This window comes from Microtus pennsylvanicus, chromosome 16 (assembly GCF_037038515.1).
Source record: "Microtus pennsylvanicus isolate mMicPen1 chromosome 16, mMicPen1.hap1, whole genome shotgun sequence".
NCBI lineage: Eukaryota > Metazoa > Chordata > Mammalia > Rodentia > Cricetidae > Microtus > Microtus pennsylvanicus.
Genome location: NC_134594.1, coordinates 48163110 through 48182215, shown reverse-complemented (window position 1 = coordinate 48182215; position 19106 = coordinate 48163110). Strand labels below are relative to the sequence as shown.

The following is a 19106-nucleotide window of genomic DNA, read 5'->3' as shown; positions in this document are numbered from 1 at the left end:
CCTTCTTTTTGCAAATGAAGTATTTTTTGAAAAATGACTTTATCCACTATACTATTATAGCTTCCACAATTTTCAGTGTATCTGTGGTGATGGGGCCCTGGATTATTTTCGTGGTTTAGAACATTGAGCTGATAAAATGCAAATAAGATAGCAATTGTTGTCTGTAGCAGTTACTTTTGCTGTCACTGGCAACAAAATTGTGCTTAATAACTCAAGGGACTCTTTGTAAAGACGAAAGTCACCAGTCACTACGTATTAACACTAATGGGTTACATTTATGAAACACTTATTACTGCAGTGACTAAGCATCTTAAAAGAGTTTATTAATTTAATTCTCATAAAAATCCAATGAGTCTAATACATTATCCTCACTTTGCAAGTAAGAAACTGAGGCAAAAGATGATTAAGTGACCTATCTACAAATATATTCTGCTTATCTCAATGAAATTTTTATCTTTAGCGGTTTTTCTATGTCACTAAAACATTTTCATAAACATTATTAGTGGCTTCATAATACTCCACTATATACATTTATCACAATTTACTCAACCATTCCCCCACCACAGGGGAAATTCTGGGTGCTTCCAAATTCACATTATTACAAACAGTCCTGCTGTAGACATCTCTGAGGATGAGTCTTTACTCACTTTCCAAAAAACTGTTTTCCTAAGACAGACTCCTAAAAAAGCCAGTGGGTCAATAAATACTTGTTAGATAACTAAAATACAAAGCAATATAATTTTGTCTTATGAGGTCTTCTTCTTGCTCTTATGCTTATAAAATATCTTCCTATCCAAATAACAAGTGAGTATTTGCCTATATTTTGTTTGTGATTTAATTTTACATTTAACCTGTAAATATATTTATATATCTTATATCATATCATATATACATTTACAAGCTAAGCATAGTATATAATGCTATATAATATATGTTGCATATATATCACATATATAAATACATATATACAAATTTTGTTTTCTGCACAGGAGCTACATATATATTCTCTAAATAGTGAACCAATTTTTCCAAAACCATCAATAAGAAAATCATTCTTTTCCCAATGACTTTTGTTCTTTCTTGTCTGTATGTATGTATGTGTCTGTGTGTATGTGGCATGCATACACCCTCATGTACACATTCTTCTCTTTAACATCCATTTCTGAGATGCTTTCCCCTGCTGACTGATGATGGAGGAAGGTCATTGGTTAAATTAAAAGAAACTGCTTGGCTCTCATTGGTTAGGAGATAGGTGGGAGGAGTAAACAGAACAAAACGCTGGGAGGAAGAGGAAGTGAGGTCAGACTCGACAGCTCTCCTCTCCGGAGCAGACGCTTCAGAGAGACGCCATGCTACCTGCTCCAGGGAAGACGCACGCTATGAAGCTCCGACCCAGGATGGACTTAGGCTAGAATCTTCCCGGTAAGACCGGTGCTATACAGATGATAAGAAATGGGCTAGTCCAGGTGGGAGAGTTAGCCTAGAAGATGCTAGGTAGAAATGAGCCAAGCAGTGTTTAAATGAGTACAGTGTCCGTGTAATTATTTCGGGGCATAAGCTAGCCGAGCCAGGCGGCTGGGGTGTTGGGGACGCAGCCCCGCTGCCCATATTACTACAGACTGATTTATTCTTTATGGGGGAAGAGTAACAAGAACAACAAAATACATGCTATATTTTAATATGTTGATGAATCATTTATGTAGATGTAGAGTAAAAACATCAGAATATAACAGTGTCCATAGGGCTCAAAGAAGTGTTCTAGGACATTTTAAATTGAATGATGGGCAAAGAAGAGAGGAATGATATGTTCTACGTGGTATCTCAGGCCACATTCCTTGGCTTACAGACTAAAATGGGTCCTTTAAAAAGGACATTTCAGAAGAGGAGGCCGATCAGCCCTGCCGAAAAGAGCATCCCTGGAGACCACTGGGCCACAAATGCTGCAGATCAGCCCTGATGAAAGAGCAGCCGTGGAGAACACTGGGCCACAAATGCTGCAGATCAGCCCTGATGAAAGAGCAGCCGTGGAGATCGCTGGGCCACAAGTGCTGCTGGCTCTGATGAAGAGAAACAAACCCTGGCTTATGCAAACTGTAACTGTCGCCTTTTTCTCGAGCTCAGTTCACATGTTCTCAATGCACTCACTGTTTTATTGACCCGTTCATCACAGAGCCAAGAACTTTCTAGCGTACATAACAACAAGGCTTTCCAAATATGCTCACTTGCTATTTTGATCTGTCTCTAATATTTGACTATATTCTGGTACAGCTGATGACTCTGTTGTCTCTTTACAGAAAATGTGCCTAACTCCAAACATATGTCTCTAAATAGATATCACATTCCCAACTGAGGAAAAAGAAGAAACTTGACAAAACTCAAAAGTTTACATCTAGACTCTTGACGGTCAACTACCACATAAGGAAAATAGGTTTTCACCTCAGAAGGGAAAAGGCAAGCATGCTTCGAAGGTATCTCTTCTCCAGCAAATAAGAACTCTTCCCTGAGATACAGGCACTGTAAGAGAACCGGAGAGGAGGAGAGCACAGGCACACAATACAAGTCTGTGTCTGGTTTCCTTCAGAGGGACCCAACAGCAAATGAGGAGTGGCCAGGTGCATGGTTTGGATGGATGGGACTCCTCATGACGAAAAGCACAAATAAGAACAAAGTTCTAGAACTGAGATACTGCCTTCATCCAATCAAAGCTCTGAGTAAAGCAGACAGACACAGACACATGCAAGACACTGCCAACAGCCTGCGTAGTTCAATCTGCCCTCATTTGTGCTTATATGACTGAGAGTACAGAACACACTCGTCACCACCTTGTCTACACATCCCTTCTCACTCGACAGAGAAGTTCCTGAACAGAATGTGCGCCATATATTAGTTTAAATATTTACACCGCTCCTTCCATCTTATTCTTCAAAATGCAACTCATTACACAAAAATACCACACTAAAAGTCTTTCTGAGAAGTCACTCCTTGGGATCAAATGAAAATGAGCTCCCTTTACATTGTGGTTGTCTCTTTTCTCCATTACTGACTGCTTCTTAGCTCTTAATAACCATTATTGCTATTGATCTTCCACTGTGAAAACATAATACATGTTGGCTTTTTTTGAGTCCTCTCCATTCCTCCATGTATATATAGATCTACTCCTATTTGACTTCTCAAATACCTTAAACACAACTACCCTTCCTTAACAAAATCTACCACTATAATTTCTCACAATAGTCTTTCCTCTTGCTCACTTACTGTCCCTCCTGTAGGTCCCCAAACCATCCTCTTGCCTTTCCAAGAGTAATCATATTATACTCTACTTGTTTGTAAGACATATCTACTCATCTTTGAACTCCTGCTAAAGCAAGGATCTTTGCTCATGTTTATCAGACAGTTCTGATAGGTATCTGGTGTTTGATGGGCACTTATAAATGCGTATAAAATGAGTGAGTTGATGCTACAAATACATTCAGATTTGGAATCAGAATTACAGAGACAGGTCTATCAATTAATGCATCATGTTTAATCCAAAATTCCCTAAGCAAGTATTCCCTTAGAGTGAGTCCAAATATTAAGATAAGGACTTTATTTATATATTTATTTATTTATCTTTTCCGAGACAGGGTTTTGCTGTAGCTTTGGAGCCTGTCCTGGAACTAGCTCTTGTAAACCAGGCTGGTCTCAAACTCACAGAGATCCGCCTGCCTCTACCTCCCGAGTGCCGGGATTAAAGGCGTGTGCCACCACTGCCCAGCTATGATAAGGACATCTTTGTTAATATTCACTATGACATAAACATTTTCTAATAAAAACAGATGATATAAAGTACCTTACCGGCAAAGTTCCAGGCAGAGATGCATCAAAAAAAGAAACCAAAGAATTCGGGGGTGCTGCAAAGCACACCTGCGCTCCAGAGAAGAGCTTAGAGTTGGAGCAAATCTGAGCATGAATTTCCAGTCCTACCACGGCTGCCCATTTGTGTTCACTGAAGAGAAAGAAAATGATTAAAGGTTAGTTTGTCACCATATATAAACTTTTATAAACCTAGATTTCAAATAATAATGTCCTAGTTGTGCTTTTAAACTAAAATTTTATGTGCTGACATTTTAAAATGTGTCATTTTATTGGTAAATACTTTATTAGTTAATAAACAGTCAGTAAATGATAAAGGTTTATCTCCCTATCATATTTAGGTTTAACACAAATGCCAGGATTCTACAAATAGAGAAAAAATGGATAAAGAATAAATTATCAAGCACATTTTGAATATACTATAGTTTTTTAGCTACAAGGAGCAGGGTCACACAGATACCATAGACCACCACGACATAGTATTCCTGAAAACTTGTAAAACAGTAAACCATGAGAGGAAACCTTTTTTCACCCTCCAAGTCGCATTCAGTTCTTAAGATGTAATTTTAAATTCATTTGTTCACACCTGATTGCTACCAAAGCTTGGTAAATGCTGTAAATGGCTCTTATCTGATCATTTCTACTCTGGTGAGCCAGTACTCAGTTCTCTTTGGGGAATTAAAATTCCCTACTCCACATGAAATCTATGTATGTCCCTTAGTCTGCGCTTCTCCTAAGCAATTTTCTATACTAAACAGAGTCTTATTCACATGCATTCCGTTCTGTTTTAAGCAATACATGAAGTTCTACATCGAAATGAGAAAAGACAAACTCCTTAAATTTTGGGGAAAAAAAATCCTACAAGTGAGAGAAAATAAACTAAGAAATTCAGAAATTCTTCATGCTCTAATTACTAATCAAAATATTTCTGCTGTTTCATTGCCTGAAAAGGAAATAGTCTAATTTATGAAAAGAACAGAAATGAGATAGATGCTTTTGAACATTTTTCCTCTTTTCTTCACTGAAATACTAAAAGAATGCCAACGTCAACAAAATATTAGAAATTTGCCTGATGTTTCTGTATTTTAAAGGCAGCTTAAAGTCATCCGACAAAAAGACCAAAGCAGCCGACAGCTGTTCAGGATAAGCGAATCTTTCCATAATCAGTGGGAAGACTTTGTCAACTACATTCTCCTGGTTTAGACGAACACGCTCCTCATAAAATTACAGCTAGATAGTGTTTTCTAATAAAATTTCCAGTGGCTTTGTACAAACGCTTTTTCTGTCTTTAGATTATTGCTAGCCCGTAGTAACGCTAAATGACTGCTACATACAAGCCGAGTCTGGTGCCGCAGACCCCCACCCACCCCGTTAGTAAGACGACTGAGAAAACGCCACTTTACACTCGCACGTTGTCCAAACACGTCTATCGGACAGAGGTTTTGTGTTTTCATTTAGGCTTCGGTTGCCCATGTTACACAGGTGAACACCCTCCCTACCACGAAAATCCTCAGGCTGCGCTACAGAGCCATCATTTTCGTTCCACACTTCCATTAGACAGGCAAAGGTAGGAAGATTATATACCCTTTCCTCGGCTTCTGAGCCGTGCGGAGGGAAAGCTGAGCCACTGAACTCTGTCCCCTAGCCCGGTTGGACGTGGGCCCAGGCTGAGTCCCACTTCGGTGGCGGGAACCGCCGTCAATCCACGCTAAAGCCCAGCGTCTTCCAGGAATGCCCAGACGCAGCACGGAGGCCGCCATTGCATCTCCGGATCCCGAGTCAGGTGATCTCGCCTCTCTCTGCCGCGAGGCTGCCTGGGAAGCATAGTTTTGGCAAAGCTCCACAACGCTGTACACTTGGACCGGAAGACTACTATTCCCGGCAACCCAAATCAACGGCTGCCGGAAATTTGTTGGGGAGGGGCGGGGACGAGAACCAGAGAAGTGGGAGGGTTTCTGGGTTCTGTGTGACTCCTCCTAGCGGGGAATTGGAGAGGTTTGCGGCTGTAGAACACGTGTTTTGAGTTTGTTCACGCACGTGTGTGCGTTGTTCACACAGCTTGCTCAGGGAGAGCCAAGGCCAGGAAGCCTCACCAAGGCTTTTGTAGCCCGCTTAAGCCTGTGAGTTGAAACAAATGACCCTGATATCACCACGAAGACTTCCTGGATTCCTAAACACATTTATTTTCTCTGTTCGGCCAGCACACACGCTTCAAACACCAATTTGTCCATCCACTCATACCTATTTTGCATGCCTGCTACTGACCTAGTCCAATTCTTAGGCATCAGGGATGTAGTAGAAAACAAGACTATGGCTGTTATTTATTGAATTTGAAATTTTAGGGAGAGAAACATACAGAAAATAAGTTTGTTTGTTTTTTTTTTTAAAAAAAAAAAAGATGTTTTCACGTAGGCATAAAAGCACAATATTTAAACAGAGGTACTCGGAGGCAAACCTAGATTAAACTTTTCTGTGCTTTTTGACTTACTATTGTTTTTTTTCCCGCGGCCAGCATCTAAAACAATTATGTTTAGAAACCTTGATAGAAAGAACATCAGCTCAATGGATTTCTTTTGTTGTCTGACTTCAGAACTCATCCTTGGCTAGGGATATTGCTCGGTGGTACAGCGTTTGCCTACCATGTAGAAGGTGGTGGGTTCCATCCTCAGCAAGGCAAAAACAAACAAAATCCTTCCTATCCCTTGTTGAAATTACGGGTGATTTTTTGTTGTTGTTGTTGTTGTTTTTGTTTTATTTGAAAACTTGGCCTAGAATACTCCTCACTTTTATCATCCAATTTTAAGTTTCCACATAGTACCTAATCGCTATCTACTGTTCATCTTTGATTCCAACAGATCCTTGTCTGCATTCACCACAGGATTTTCCTAATAAAAATATTTGAAGTAGTGCAGTGTGGAGTATGTATCTGACAAAAGACAGCGGGTGCTGTTTAAGAGGGTACATTCTTAGAAAATAGATGATGTATTGAGGTAGGGATGAAGGGCAAAGCAAAAAATGTATTTCCAGCAGATGTGCAAGGGAAGATTGAGGGACGAAAAGTAGGGGGGTAAGAGGCATAACTTCTGTGTTTCTGACTTAAGTATCTGAGTGTCCAGTGTAAAGTAAGGAAGCCAAAAAAGGAGCCCATTTTCTGTGCAAACTCAGGTCCTTGATTGCCTCAGAGATTTCCAAGAGGAGCAATCCAGCAGAAGTCACTGGTGTCTGAGTATAGAGAAAGAAAAGATACATGCTCTGAATATTTCACACTGATTGGTTCAGTTATTGATCACTGACCTACAAATTATACAGCTACGATTTATGATCTGTTTCCATAAATATTCACAAGACATTGTGGTATTACGTCATATAGTCCCTCCAGTTGGAAAAATAAAGTTTAAACTGGGCAAAGAAATAATTCAGTAGTTAAGAACAATTTCTGATCTTCCAGAGGACCTGGGTTTGTTTCCAGCACTCATGTCCAGTGAGTCACAACTGTATGTAACTCCAACTCCAGAGGCTCTGACATGCTTCTCTGATTTCTGCAGACACGTACACACAGTACTCCCCAATTTGTGTCTCTCTCAAACATACATATAAAAGCATTTTTTTTTAAAAAAAGATTGTCACTTACTTTTTCTATATTTTCTACTTTTTCATCTACTTCCATGAATAATCTGAATTGCTACAGCAGAAATATTTTCACAGAACTCATGATGAAAATAGAAGGAAAATGAAAGGGACTTGAACACATAGGTAGAGAATTGTTTCAAAATTTATCTCTGATTAGTTCCTTTTATAGCACGTTCCTATCACTCTTTAGGTCCTTGATCTCTTTCTGAGTTCCCATGTTTTCTACCTTTGCTGTATATGGCTTTGCTTTTCCTTCTCATCTCACTCCTTGGGTGGTTTTTCTGGTCAGTAGGATGGCTGTGAATGCCATTTGCTGTCACCTTTGATAGGACTGTAGAGGGGAACCTTCCTCCCTCACCCTTAGACCATGGAATTGGGAGACGGTCCCATAGAGTATTAGGCCAGTTTCTGAAATCGATATTGAGAATGTGAGGCCATGTAAAGACCAGCCCACATTCTGTACAGCGTGCACTCCGGTGGAAACCCATCCTGATGTATAAATCAGTATTACGCAATGACATGCTGTAGCTTCAAAGGCCTCCACCCCGCCACTAGAGGGAGAGAAAATCCTATGCATGCAAGTGTGTTTGTTTCCTATGACAAATGGGGACCTTTCAGTTCTGCGCACTTTATATCTAGTCATGGCCTTTCAAAGGCCCACGGGAGCTAATGGTGGAAACAGGGATCTCTCATCCACTTTCCTGGCTTCATTCTCTCTCAAAATTCTCATTTCCAGAAATGTCTTTGGACTCTTGGTGGTGTCTAGGAGGGGTATTGTTTTCCAAACATCCCTTGCTCCTCAGGAGGGACAGTTCTACCGAACCTTCTTTTCTGAGACCATTTCTTGCCTTCTTTCTGAATGCCAAGTATGTATCTGTCAGAACGCTCACTGACAGGCAGCTCTCTGGCTGAGAGAGCTATTTTGGGTCCACAACAAGGTGGCTGTCATTTGGAAGACACAGAGACTTTCATTTTCAGGCACTCAGGAGGTAGCCAGGCAGTTTCTAGCAGCGTTTTTATCAAGGCAGGGTCTCAGCTCCCCGCTCCTCCACATTATTCACAAAATGCAAGCAGATTTAGAATGTGTTTTTAAAAAGATGTTTGAGTCAGAGCTAATTTCCGGTTGTTAAAGGAGACTTGTTAGGGAGCCTGTCTTAATAATGTGCTTAGTTTGGGTTAGTCCTTTCCTGCATCTTGAATGGTCAGAGTTGGAATGGCCTGATTCACCTCTCTATTTGACTCAACATCTTTATGTATCTGTATAAAGGCATTGATTTGTGAACGTAAAAATAGTTCCCCAAATCAAGTCTGTGTTTAATTGTGGCCCTTCCCATTTTCCACCATCTTACTAATGTGCCGTGGAGGAAGTGATATGGAGAAGGCATTTATTTGTGTGCTAAGATTTGCAACTTTTTCAGCACCATGTGTTACCATGTGAGGGGAGTAATACAAGCGACACCCAGTTTCTGCTTTTTGAGATGAAGCAAACAGTTTTAATTACAACATTATAATTTCAAGTAAAACTAAAAGATAGTGTCTGCTATCGTGGTGATGTATCTTGAAATCTAGTTGAATGTATCTGCAAATCTTAAGATTGGGTGAACTAATCTTTCCTGTAGCTACTTTTGTCCTGTAGAAACAAAGGCAATGCTTTAAAAAATGCTTAGCAGATGAATACATAGAATACCCCTTGGAGTCTAACAGTGGGGTGTGGACTGTTGTCACGGTGTTGCTTAACACAAGAAGAGCTTGCTCTCTCTGCTGGCTGCTATTTTCTATTTGATTTTTGACTATGGAAAGAAGCCCAGTATCGAAATTTCAGTCACATGGATAGAAAGGTTTGCTAGTAAGGTCAATACAAATTCCCTATAAAAAAGGAAAACAACAACAAAATTCATTTAAGATGATGGGCATGTTACAAAAATTGACAAGATTATTTGCATGTAGGAAACACATGGAACCAAAGATAGGTTGTGTTTTTGAAAGAACGTTCTTTAAACACCAAGTTTCTTCTTAGAAAACTCCACATTTTAAGATCCAGAGACATGCCATTGGGGGAAAACATGCCTGCTGAGCAGTTGGGAGAACAGGATTCATTTCCTTTTATTTTTCCATTAAAGTCTTGCTTCTGATAAAATACTGATGTGAAGGGAACAATTGCTTTCTCTAGAAGATTGCTTTGGGGCAAAGAAATCTATAACCCTTTCTTCATTTCCAATGCAAGGAAACGGAACGCCCGACTCAGGGCCTTGGTGGAGATGGAATGCCAGCTGGGGAAGATGAGGCCAGCACATCGTTATTAGGCCTGGCCAAGGAACTATAGTCTTTTTGTTGTCTTCTATCTGATTTCAAGGAAGAGCTTGCTGTTCTAAAAATATGACTAAGCCTTGGGAAGAAATAGGAATTATATATCAGCAAAAGCTCTACCTGCATGTATCCCCTTGACTCATCACTTGCTTAAAGGAAGGTAATCTTGAGTTGTAGGTACTAAGAGCTAGAAAACATTAAATTCCATGTTTCTGCAAGATGTGGTTTGCATGTGATCAGAGCCCTGCAAGACACTAAAAGAGCTCTCCATTTTGTGATTTGGAATTGAGAATTCTAGCCATCAAGGCTAGAGCATATACATGCATGCATGTGCACACACACACACACACACACACACACACACACACACACAACTAAGCACAACCCTCATTCAAAAAATAGTGCAAAATGATAACCAGTGGCTATTCAGTTTCAACACAGATATTTTTGTATGTCAGATGGTTCTCTTGTTTTGAAGCCAGAAGGTGGTGAAGAATAAATGTGTATCGTTAAAAAACTACTCAACAAGGAAGTCTGGGAAGATGGCACAGTTGGTAAAGTGCTGTCTGCACAAACTTGAAGATCTGAGTTTGGAACCCGAGCCCCCATATGAACAGTGAGGTGCTGTGTTGTGCACCTATAACCCAGCACTGAGGAGGCGTCTCTGCGTATACAGTTCCAGTGAGAGACCATGCCTCAGAAGTCAAGGTGGAGAGTCACTGAGAAGAGACTCAACATTGATCTCTGTCCATAACATCAACAACATGCACATGTGTGCAGGTGCAAACACACACACACACACACACACACACACACACACGGACACATGAACTTTGATGAGACCTTTCTCACTAGAAATCTTGATCACTGAGGGGAAAGATCCATCACATGCCACTGGATGGTGTTACAGGGGAGAACAGACAGCTTATCTTAGACAACCTATCAGATAATTGGTGTCACTACCTGTGCATATCTGAACTGTATCTCTATTTAGGCTGATGTCGAATCAAGAATAAATGAGCTACAAAGAGCATTAAGGGCTGATATGTTGGTGGCTGAGCCTTTAGGCCCACCACAGTTTAATGTATGGCTACTGAGATGCAACATCGCGTTCTATGAAGAGGTGCTGTATTGGATTAAAACCAAGCAGCAATCAAATGATACAACTGCTGAGATAAATGCAGAGAGAAGGGAGAGAGGGGGAAGTTCTCGGCAATTCATGAATACTAATTAGGAAGGGAAAGAGCAATGCAGACATTCTTCGGGTCTCCTTGGAACCTGACTCTAGAGTCTAATTCAACAATAAGTTTGGATAATGGCCCAACAGTGATTTCAAATTGATGTTGTTCAAACATTTAGATCAGCTTTGCTATAAAAAGGTACTTTCACTCCTCTCCACATATAGTAAAAATGAAAAGATATGGTGTTAAGAATGGGACCGAAGACTCCGTATTTCAAAAGGCAAACAGAAGTAAGATTATATAAAATGTCACTCCAGCTAACAGCAGTCACATTTTAGTCTAATATTTATTTGCATTCATTCTGTAAAGTTGTTTTCTTTTCTATGGTTGTTGTCAACCATGGGTATAGTACCTCTGAAGAATATTTTACAGTGATGCAGAGCCCATGATTTTTAAAAGTTTTTACAGATTTATTAAAATAACTTTATTATCTTTTACCACAGTGGAACTAGTGCAATTTCAAGCAATGTTATCATAATTTATGGGGTCCAGTTTGACATTTCATAATCTGTCAGAGTTGAGTGACCCTCACAGATGTCAAAATGAAGAGTGTGGAGTTTAGAAAAGAAAATCTTTGTCTTGCTTAGTTTTCAAGACAAAGCATCATTTTAGATGCTGTGGCCTTTCTCCTGGGACCTACAAGAGGAGGTAACTGCTATGTAATGACCTCCCTATGACACCTATAGTGCCTAGAACAGTGGTTCTCTGTTGTTAGCATTCAGGCATCTGCACTGGCCTGCCCTTGGGCTCCTGACAGGATGTGTCCTCAGCTGCAGCCACTAAGACACCTGCTCTGCACTCACTATGTTCTCTTCTAAAAGGAAGGCCTTGTCCACCTTTCATCTTTTTCTTTTTCTTTCTCTGCTCATCTGTTCCTCTCTCTCTCCTTCTCTGTCTGTCTCTCTGTCTCCCCCTTATTTTTGCCTCTCTCTACTCTTCTGCTGCTCTTGTCCCCAGAGGCCAGTTTCCCCCACTCCCCTTCCCTCCTTCCCTCTTTATACATTCCCTTTCCCCTAATAAAAACCCTCTGCATGAGCTCTGTCATATGACATCCTTCTCTCACATGTCACTTTTTAAATCACAACACCCATGATACTTGTAGTTCTTAGAATAGTGGTTCCCCCATGGAACCTGTAGTGCCTAGAACAGTGGTTCCCCATGGCACTTGTAGTACCTAGAACAGTGGTTCCCCATGGCACTTGTAGTGCCTAGAACAGTGGCTCCCCATGACACTTGTAGTACCTAGAACAGTGGTTCCCCATGGCACTTGTAGTGCCTAGAACAGTGGTTCCCCATGGCACTTGTAGTGCCTAGAACAGAGGATCCCCATGGCACTTGTAGTGCCTAGAACAGCGATTCCCCATGGCACTTGTAGTGCCTAGAACAGTGGTTCCCCATGACACTTGTAGTGCCTAGAACAGCGGATCCCCATGGCACTTGTAGTGCCTAGAACAGTGGTTCCCCATGGCACTTGTAGTGCCTAGATCAGCGGATCCCCATGACACTTGTAGTGCCTAGATCAGCGGATCCCCATGGCACTTGTAGTGCCTAGAACAGCGATTCCCCATGGCACTTGTAGTGCCTGGAACAGTGGTTCCCCATGACACTTGTAGTGCCTAGAACAGTGGTTCCCCATGGCACTTGTAGTGCCTAGAACAGCGGATCCCCATGACACTTGTAGTGCCTAGAACAGCGGATCCCCAGGGCACTTGTAGTGCCTAGAACAGCGATTCCCCATGGTACTTGTAGTGTTTCGAACAGCGGTTCCCCATGGCACTTGTAGTGCCTAGAACAGAGGTTCCCCATGGCACGTGTGGTACCTAGAACAGTGAATCCCCATGGCACTTGTAGTACCTAAAACAGTGGTTTCCCATGGCAGTTGTAGTGTCTATAGCTGTGGCTCTCTTCTTCAAGGATGGGTTTAAGTATTCTTTTTTTGTTGATATATGTTTCCTTTCCTTAAATCTCCTTCTAAAATCTTCTGCTATACTTATCCAACACAGATATGAAGTGTTGTTTGTTTCAGAATGATACACCCCTTTGCATTGACTTGGGCATACAGTGGATCAAATGCATTGTGCTCTGTAAGTTAACAGAAGTTCTTCTTGAGATTGAAAAAGAAGTTGGAGTACATGTTTTTGTTGGATTTGTATGGCACCATAGAATCAAATGGTGTGTTTCCTTTTCCTTCTTTGAAAAAAAATATTGTTACTCATTTTCAATTGTCAAGAAACAGCAAGCTTGGAAGTGGTAATTTTCACTCTGTCTGAAATATAATTTGGCAAGACAGGCCAAATTACAGAAAATCAATTAGTTTCTGTTACAAGAGTTGAGTATCTGTCTGAGGGCTGTTCTGCCGCTGGTTACTGCAGCGATGTCTGTTTCACTGCACAGGATTTCTTCCAAGAAAACTACTCAGAGAGTTTTTTCTTTCTAGGGCAAAACCCTGATTGTATCTGGGCATTTAATCCTTGTCAATTAAGACGGAGGCAGAAATAAATTTCTTCCTTGAATTGCTTTCTCCCTTCCTGCAGTTTTAAGCCACATGCTTTTAAAAAAAGAGCAGTGAACATTTACTTGCTGAAGCATGGGATTTCAAAATATGAAAATTCTCAGTCCTCTCATCTGTGCCTTCTTATATACGGTGATGACTGCAATGGGTCCAAGCATGGGCTTTCTCAGCAGCCTGATCTGCACAACCCTTCTCTTTTGATACAAAGATTGGCCTTCAATTTGGCCAGATTCATCTAGGTCCAGTTTTCAGTGTTTCTAACATCACTTTTTATATATTTTTATTTATATTTGAACATGCCTCTCTGGAAAGAGGAAGGTTGCTCCCTTCCCCAAATTTCTTTTGCCCTTTTCTTTATTTGAGTATCTTTGTCACAAATATTTAATTTTATTACTAGATAAATTCTGGTGTTACACCTTGGAAAGCCCAAGAGATTTAAAAGTAGGACTCTCTCTCTCTCCCTCTCTCTCCTCTCTCTCTCTCTCTCTCTCTCTCTCTCTCTCTCTCTCTCTCTCTCTCTCTCTCGATAAATGATGCTAACCACTGATTTAAGATTACTCCATTTTCTTACTTTAGACCAGAGCAGCCATAATCAGTAAAATCCTTAATTAACCTTGACTTGCACTTGAAATTAGGTGTGGATATAAAAGAATTATTTTAAAGGGTTGTGAAGCAACTCAAAACTTGTAGTAATCCAAGTTATAACTCCTGTGTTATGTGGGGTCCATAATTAGCTTCTTAAAAATCAAAACACTTCTTTAAAAATAGTCTCATATGTTGAATTCCAAGCATGGCACTGCTTTTTGTAGAGGAATTTCTGTAAAATGCAAGTTTATTTATAGATTACAAGTGACTCAAAGATGTTCCAATAAAAAAGAAAATGACACTCTAGAGTCTTTGTTCAGGCTGTTTGGGGGCTGTCTTGGAACGCTCAGATTACTCCAAGGGATTGCTTTTAATCTTCCGCAGGAAAAGGAATTTCATAAATTGAAATTGTTGGCCAGATGGAATTTCCTGATTAATTTTTTAGTGTTTGGTATTAAACATAATAATGAAAAAGGGAGTTCTAAGAGTAAACCTGATTAACATTTCATAAAATTTATTGCTCTAAATATGGCTTACCCTTCATTTTACAGTTGCTACCGGCTGACTTTTCGGAGAACCTCATTGTACTTTGAAAAATCGAACATGGTCAACCTGCCTGCTTCCTTCCTTCCAGTCTTTCCTTTCTTTCTGCTCAGCTTCTTTTCCTAATGCACAGAAGTTTGTGGACTCCCTAAGAGGCACTCAGCAGCGCTTTAGGGCTTTCTCTGTCCCCTTCATTACAGACCTTGTTAGGACATCTTTGACAGTTTGGAGTGTGGACCCTGTACTCAAATGGAACCACTTTTGTTGTCAAACCCTGTCGTCATACATGAGCATGTATGTTTATAACATTCCTCTCTGTGGATGTTTTTCTTTCTCTATTTACCATTTTCCTATGGCATTTAGAGGTTTCCATTCTTTCCGAAGTTCAATATTCACTTGATTTTCCAGATATTGGAAAATGGAAATTTTGAAAAGAAAGTCTGTCTTTCTAGACTGTGAGATTATTGGAGGATAGTAACTGGTTTCTGTTTCTGTGGCCTTACTGTTTTGTACAATTTGTTACAGGTTGCAATCTATCCACTGCTCTTGGGAACTATTTCCCCATCCCCAGTCCCCACCCCCATGTTACAGATTGCTGAACTGAACCACTACTAAATTCCAAGGCTAGCTACATAATTTCATGGGGTCCAATGCAAAATTAAATTGCAAACTTCAGAATGTTGTGTCAACAGCAGCAGCACAGTGTGAAGCCAAACATGGACCCCTTCCAAACATAGGTGCCCATACGCAAACGCACAAGGAGCAAATTCCAGCTTTAGCCCCGCTTCTCCCCAGCTGTGGTTTATTGAGTGCTGTGGGTAGGGACTCTCAGACCCAGGCGAGACCAATCAGCCTTCTCTCGTTTATTTGTACCAAAACAAAGAAAAACAAAACAAAAAAACCCCTTGATCCAATCATGTAAAACTGGGGACCCAGTGTGAAGAAGCCACTGATGTACAGAGCACACATCTTTCTGATGAAGACAGAAGAAACTAGTCAGGTCGTTTATGGGCAGGGGCCTCAAAGATGAAGCGTTCAGATCTTGTCCTTGACAACCGATTCTGTCTTTGGTGCAGAGGTCAGAAATATCCGAGCGTTTAGGGCTCTAGTTCCTGCTCTGGTTGCTTGCCTTTATCTTTTCTTCTCCTTTTGTACAGCAGCTTTGGTAAGAGTAGCTGCCTGGAAGCTGAGTATGCTCAGATACTTCATTGGCTCTGGAAGGTGTGCCCCAAACTCCAGTGTAGACAAAGGATAGAGCGATGTATAAACACCGCTGGGTGGGGCAACTAGCCTGAGCAGCTCAGCCTGCTCCCATGCTTCAGCCCTGTAAAGACTTATTAACTCTTAGAGTGGCACCCTCAATGATGTCTCTTTCTTGGGGTCCACTCCTGCTATACAAGAACTCTGCTCACCTCCTTTTTCCTACATTTTCACCTATAATAAAACCCTTTTCTGAACCTCAACCTTCCACTGTTTTGTGGGATAAATGACTCAGAAGCCCCTGGCCTGGCGTGCCTTTGGTGACCATTATTGGCATCATTGCCCTCCAAGTTATTGATTCCCTGAGGGGAGAACGCCTCTGTCACAGCTGAGAACTCCCTGCTCACTTTCCACAGGCATCATTCCCTTGCTAAGACTTGTGTAGGAATTCTATAGTCACAACATACTGTCTAAGACCCCAAGAGCCCCCTTCTCTTTCTGCTGACTTACCCCTTAATGTCCACGAACTTTAAGGTTCTGGGGCATGGGAACACTCTCTAGGTCTAAGGTTATAACCAGACTCCCTAAGATAGACCAACTGTAACCATACATGTTTAGATTGCAGAAAAGTGCTAATAGCTCCTATTTCTCAAATTAATACATCAGTCATTTGCTTGTGCACTTAATGGTATAATGACAAATGATATAGGAAAACAAAACCTGTGTCCATTTAAGGCTGACCACATTTTTTTTCTTTGCCTCTCAGCTACACAATGATTTTGAGCTCTTCTCCAGGGGAAAGCGTATTGAGGCCAAAGCCAAGGCCTCATGCCCCTGGGAGCCCCTGTCTCCACATAGTCTCTTTCTCCTTTTCCAAACAGTATGAATCTCAAGAACGTTTTTGAAAGGGGTGTCCAGAGATACTGATAAGTAAATAAAGATTGGCTCCTGGGAGACCACTTGACAGGCATTCTTCTGGGAGCTCATTGTGAAAGTCAATCTTAGGGGCATAGACTATTTCCAGGGACTAGAGTCTGGACTTTGATATTTCATGAATTTTCTAATGACCCTATTAGGTTCAATTGCATACACACACACACACACACACACACACACACACACACACACACACAGCAGGTACCCAGTAAAGAAAGGTTTTAAAAAAGTTTAAAATATATAATGGGTGATTACTTTCTGACTCAATACCTAGACGCTTAAGGGAAATGTAGGCCTCTCTGCGCTGCCCAAGTATTTTCTCTTGTTAATTAGACAATCTGCTTTTTAAAAATGATCCATTTTTAATTATGTATATTCATGTGTGTCCGCATGTGGGTATGCTCATGTGAGTATAGGTGTTCAAAGAAGGCGACGAGAGGGTGATGGATCCCATGAGGCTGCAGGTACAGGTAGTTGAGAGCTGTCTGCATGGGTTCTCTATGAGAGTATCAGTTTTCTTAGCTGCCGAACCATGTCCCCAGCCTTAACTGTGAGCTGTTTTGAGACAGGGGCTTACTATGCAGCTCAGGCTGACCTTAAACTCATGATCCTCTTTTCTCCACCTCCCGAGTTCTGAGATTACAGGTATGCACCACTGTACCCGACTTTTATGTTTATTATTATTTTAAGAAGATATTGCTATGCTTCCCAGCTTGATCTCAAACCGGTGGTCTTAGGGGGTCCTTCTGCCTCAAGTATTTAAAGAAAATATACATAGTGTCTTAGTTACTATTCTATGGCTATGAAGTGATACCATGACAGAGACAGCTTATGAAAGAAAACATTTAATTGGAGGCTTACTTAATGGCTGCAGAGGTAACCCTGGAAACCATGGTGGGAGCATGGTGGCAGGCAGGCAGGCATGGTGCCGTAGCTAAGAGCTCACATCTGATTTCCAAGATGTAGGCAGAGAGACCGGGCTCCTGAAACCTCCAGCGACATACCTCCTCCAACAAGGCCCAGCTCCTAATCCTCCCTAAACAGTCCTCCAAATGGGAGCCAAACATTCAAATGAATGAATCTTTGGGGGGCATCCTCATTTAACCCACCACACATAGATTGAAATCTGTTCTAGTGAAAAATGAATAATTCCTCCAATTTGCTTAAAACCTAGGATCATGGATACAGAGCGGTTTGTTGCAGGATATTTAAGCAACTTACCATTCCTTAGAAGATGTTTTATAAAATAATCACTTTTCTGTCAACTTATAGCCAAAGATGCTGGGCTCCTACGTGGTTAAAAAGCTCCCATTTTCACAGCATGTGTCCAGACCCCTCCAGACCGCCTTTTCTCCACTCCCAGCTGGGTTAATATCCAGAGACCTGCCTTTGTGCACTGCTCGAGAGGTGAGAAATTGATACGTGTCATAATGATGGCTTGGCCTCACATTAATATTTCCCATGCTTTCACCTGGATACACTTAAGCCTTTTATCGCCTGAGTGAAAACAGGATGAAACAAGGGTGAGAAACATTGGCCCGGAAGTGAGAGCCAATCAGCAGACAGTTGCTAAGGGATGGCTCCTGCGCAGGTCCAGAAACTCATGTCCATATGCCTTTCTGGAACTTTCCCAGACAGTCAGAGGATCAAAATGATCTTTTCATGGCCATTATGCGGCATCACATCTTACAGAGCCAAAGGAATAAATTCCAGACATGCAGAACACACATCCCTTCAGCCCCTCTCAGGCAGGCTGTCAACGCTGCAGTATTAATGTGCACATCTAAAAGGGCAGCCAGAGCCTTAAGACTTTGTGCTTTATCATCCCTTACTGCCTAGCCTCCTAGTGGGACGAGAAAACCACTGCTGGGCCTTGTCCTCCTCTCAGCCTTCCCTGCGGAGGTACTAGAAAAGGAAATAGAGGAAAGGGAAGAGATGTAGCTGGACAAAGAAGGAAAACGAAACCACACTTCCAGGAACTACCTAGAAAAGACCGGCACAAAGATCTGACTTGCTGCTGCCTGGCCTGACTGGTCAAATGCACACTCCTGTTCGTTACCCCTCTCAACTTCCCTCTCTCTCTCTCTGCCTCCCTGATGGTTTGTCCTCCACAGCTGAACGGTTCCGAGTTCTTTCCCTCTTAGAAACACCATGATTCCTGTCAAACCACAGTTTAGACTTTTCAGAAAGGCTCTGGAGCTGTCATCTCTGTAACTAAGATCAACAATCTGTCATATATGGCGGATTTTCCAGCTGTCCGTTGGAGCCCTCCACCCGGATATCCTGCAAGCACTTTGAAA

The 19106-nt window shown here is 41.4% G+C and overlaps 1 protein-coding gene across 2 annotated transcripts in view; it reads right to left on the bottom strand.

The window, feature by feature from the left end:
* The window catches only part of Gatb (glutamyl-tRNA amidotransferase subunit B), a 76859-nt gene extending 71102 nt beyond the window's left edge, over positions 1–5757 (bottom strand). For both annotated transcript variants that reach the window (XM_075950506.1, XM_075950507.1), the window contains exons 1-2: positions 5437–5757; positions 3835–3985 (exon numbers count right to left, since the gene is read on the bottom strand). In XM_075950506.1, coding sequence (XP_075806621.1) covers positions 3835–3985; positions 5437–5612 — 327 coding nt within the window. In that variant the 5' untranslated portion in view covers positions 5613–5757. The remainder of the gene's footprint in view (positions 1–3834; positions 3986–5436) is intronic.
* Between the last annotated feature and the right edge of the window lie 13349 nt (positions 5758–19106).